The 3,747-nt window shown below is 61.2% G+C and overlaps 2 protein-coding genes across 4 annotated transcripts in view; both read left to right on the forward strand.

Moving 5' to 3' along the window:
• The window catches only part of THEG (theg spermatid protein), a 38,849-nt gene extending 38,482 nt beyond the window's left edge, over positions 1-367 (forward strand). Inside the window, exon 11 of the mRNA XM_030888273.1 lies at positions 10-367. Coding sequence (XP_030744133.1) covers positions 10-367 — 358 coding nt within the window. The remainder of the gene's footprint in view (positions 1-9) is intronic.
• Positions 191-3,747, forward strand: part of MIER2 (MIER family member 2) — a 10,160-nt gene continuing 6,603 nt past the window's right edge. For 2 of the 3 annotated variants that reach the window (XM_045300188.1, XM_045300187.1), the window contains exons 1-2: positions 191-2,481; positions 2,859-3,001. In XM_045300188.1, the coding sequence (XP_045156123.1) occupies positions 2,867-3,001 (135 nt within the window). In that variant the 5' untranslated portion in view covers positions 191-2,481; positions 2,859-2,866. The remainder of the gene's footprint in view (positions 2,482-2,858; positions 3,002-3,747) is intronic. The other variant, XM_030888338.2, reaches the window with a different exon arrangement.

Raw genomic sequence — 3,747 nt, forward strand, 5'->3', positions numbered from 1 at the left:
ACTTTGCAGAGTGCCGGGGTCGCGCTGCGGGAGGACCCTGCGCCCCCGGAGTCCCAGGGGACCGCAGCGCTCGGCCTGCTCGGTGCGGAGCTTCGCGGAGCCGCCCTCCCGACGAGGCCCCGGGCGGGACCCGAACCTCGCGCCGCGCGCCGCCAAGCGCAAGCCCAGCGCCTGCCCCCGGGAAGTTACTTCTGAGCCTCTGGTCCCGCGCCCTGGGCGGAGGCCCCGGGCCCGTGCCCCACCGGGGCTTGGGCTGTGCCGCCTGCCTGGCACCCTCCCGAGGACCGAAGGCGTGCAGGGCAGACTGCCCGGGATAACGAAAGACCACAGCGAGAAAGTTTGGGTTCCAGAGCTTTTCGGGTTTTGAGGGGCGGCGTGGGCCTCCAGTGGCCCCCTCGGAGGTGAGACACCCCCGCTCATAGAAACCCTTTAGGGCCGAATGGAATTGCGCCGCCGCCGCCTCGGCAGGGTGTCCAAGCTTGTGAGTCTTTGGGGGAGCAGACCGCCTCATCTTCTGAGGAGCAGATGTTGGGTTCAAATTGTTGACCTTGTGGATGGCCATTCAGCACGAAGCCCACCAGGCCGCCCCGCATCCTCCTCCTGGGCGATAGGGCCCTTCAGTGTGACTCTCTTGGCTGGATTGGACCCAGCTGGACTGTGTGTCCCCCTCTCTGGGCTTCGAGACAGGCTGACCAACAGGTGCACAAAGTGGTCCTCATATAGTGGGCAGGGGAGGCCTGCCGTGCACCCGGGAAGCTTGTGGAGCTGGGGTCATGGACTGTTCTCTTCCACTAGTAGCTTCTGCATTTGCCCCAGAGGAGAGCGTGCCTGCCTTGTTAACTGTACCCAGAGTTCTCCCTTCCTAGGGGCCATTTAGGGAAACTGAGGGCTCAAGGGGAGTGGTGGCTAACTTTGAGGGCTGACTTCCAAGTAGGCAATCTTGACGCAGGGAGAGAGAGAGTTTGTGTGTGTGCCTGCCACTGCACGGTGTTCTCCGGCAATAAAATGGCCTTTGGGATGCTTGGTCAGATTTGCCCTGGCAGCCAGGTGCCAGTACTGCATCTGCCCCACTGTGAGGGTGCTGCCCGGTCAGTGACCTGGTCAGCGTCTTAAAGGATTAGGACACGTGTCTGTGAGGCTCCTAGTGTCAGTCTCCAAGGGGCTGCAGTGCACAAGACAGACAAGCGGTCCCAAGGGCCCACGAGTCTGGCTCTGGGCAGAGACACTGGTCAACGAAGAGGCCAACTGGCCCTGAGCGGCCAGCCTCCCTGGTGGCCTCAGGCCAGCCACCGACCATCTCTGAGTCTCCGTTTTCACAGCTCAAAGGTGGGCATGAACAGGAGACCCTCCGGAGCCTGGTGTGGTAGCTTTCCCGTGTGTTGAACTAAAGGGAATCACTGGTGTTCACCTCTTTTTTCAGCAGTAGAAATGGCGTTTTGTAGCCTAACAGCCTGGATCTGTGAGGCCGCCTAGTTGCTAGTTGTCACCAGGAAAGTAGCCTGAGGGGCCAGGAGAGAATGTGGGGGTGCTTTTTCCTGCCCTGCCCCCGCCCCTCTCCGGAAACGAGACGAGTCTTTTAGAAACCGTCATCTCTGGCCTTTTGGTGTCTTGTCATCCTCCGCCAGTTAAAATGCAGCTCTTCCCCATGGTGCCTAGCCTGTGGTGCCACCTGGTAGGCTTCCTTGGTCCTCTAGGCCCTTGAGGACAGACCCCACCCAGGAGTGACACAGGAACTTCCCCATTGCCCCCTGCTGAGTTGGTCCCCTCCCCATTCCCTCTACTGTAACCAGACACTTGTTTGTTCCCTGTGTCCTTGGGTAACTAGTGACCCCATGTGGGCGGAGACAAGTGGGACCTGTTTGTCAGGGTGGTGGCCAGGCACAGGTGCTTGCTGCCTCCTCACCTGTGAGGCTGGGACGCTGTGCACATCAGAGGGAGGAAGGCCAAGGGTGATTCTTGGGAGAAGGGTGCTCGAGTTCTGTCTGTTCCTGGACAGGGAGTCCCCTCAGAACTCAAGTGGCTGAAAATACCCACGGTGGTTGTGTGACCTTCTGTGGTTCCGAGGGTGGACAAGACTCGGGCAATTCTCATGTAAAACACTCATGGAATTATCATCCGTGCTTGCGAATGTGGGCAGGGCTCAGCTGGGTGGTTCATAGGCACGGCCGCTCAGGTGGTGCTGCCACTTAGTGGCCGAGGCTAGAATTGCTGCAACGGCTCCTTACTGGTGTTCCCCCAAGTGCTGGCTGGCTGGCTGCGCTAGTGGTTGCCTGGGACCACAGCCGTGTCCTGGGTTTCCTCAACTAATGATGGCCGGGAGCGAGTCTCCTGGAGTAGCACCTGGGGCCTTCCCAAGTCCAGCCCTCTCCTGACCCCTGTCCTCTTTTCTGCAGGCCCCCTCGTTGGGACGGCAAGGCCCTCGTGTAACTGGGCTCAGCCTCAGCCTGTGTCCCGTGGAGTCCGGCCTGCAGACGGCAGCAGGTACCTTTGTCAGCTCCCACCCACAGAGGCACCAGGGCCCTTCCCCTGTTGGCACGGACACTCAGTCCAGGCTGGCATAATCTAGGGTCACAGGTCATGGGGTGGGGGTTGTGCAGGCTGGGGTCAGGACTATTTTCCTGAGTGCTCCAGACCCCCAGCAGAGGACCGCTCACCTGAACAGGACGGGAGTGGGCATGAGGGGTGTGCCTCACTGGCAGGGACTTGGGGGTGCCCTGCACCTTCCCTGAGCTGTCTACTCCCTGGCCCTGGACTCAGGATACCAGAGCCCCTTCCACTTGGCCTCCAGCGGCACACCCTCTAAGGCAGGGGTGGGGGCGGCACAGGTGGGCGAGGGCCTCATGCAGGCTCCCTTGCAGCTGTGTCCATGGGCTCTGCCAACCACCAATTCAGCCTCTCGGAGATCCTGTCGCAAAACTACGGTGTCCGGGAGGGGCGTGAGGCGGCGGCCGGAGGCCCTGCGAAGCCCGAGGAGGAGCTGGACAAGGACTTCATCTCCCAGGTACTCAGGTGGCCTCCAGGTGTCGGGACGGCTAAGATTCCCAGTGACAAGTGCACCTATGTGAGCTGGAACTTGGCAGGGACGGTGGAAGGGCCCGGCCTGGCCTGTGCCACCTTCATGGGGCAGCAGTCAGCCACTCTCGGGTGTGTTGGCCCCAGACCCCTGGCTGACTTGGACAAACGACCAAGCAGCTCAGAGACAGGCTTTTATGAGGTGCCTGTCTACATAAAGTCGTCTTTTAAACGTTGCCGTCATGACCCTGTTGCACATCTGTGGAAACCACAGGCCCGTGGAATCCACAGGCCCGTGGAAGCCAAGCGTGGTTTCCCACACAGTGTGGCGAGGGCGCGGCACCGCTTCACGCTTTGACAAACACCCAACGGGAGCCAGCCCAGTGCGGTGGTGTTGCCCAGCCAGCCTGGGTACCTGTGAGCATCTCGGAGATTCTGGGCATTCTCTGATGCAGCTGGCCCTTTGGTCCAGGTGGCTGCAGAGAGGGACAAGCCTGGTGTGTGGCCATTCCTTACCCCTGCCCCACCCCGCTGCCCTGTCATCCTGCGGGAGGTGACACAGGTGCCTGGGAAGTCAGTGGCCCCGTCGGGACTGTCTGAGAATCGGGGGTTCATACTGGTGCCCTGGGCGCTGCCGATGCACATGGGACTGCCTGCATAGCGGAGGAGCGAGCAGCACCTTTGTGCTTCTGTGAACTCCTTGGGGACCCTGGCACTCTTGGCCACACATTGGGC

The sequence above is a fragment of the Echinops telfairi genome, unplaced genomic scaffold (genome assembly GCF_000313985.2).
Source record: "Echinops telfairi isolate 266 unplaced genomic scaffold, ASM31398v2 ScPeMD7_7459;HRSCAF=8497, whole genome shotgun sequence".
Lineage (NCBI taxonomy): Eukaryota > Metazoa > Chordata > Mammalia > Afrosoricida > Tenrecidae > Echinops > Echinops telfairi.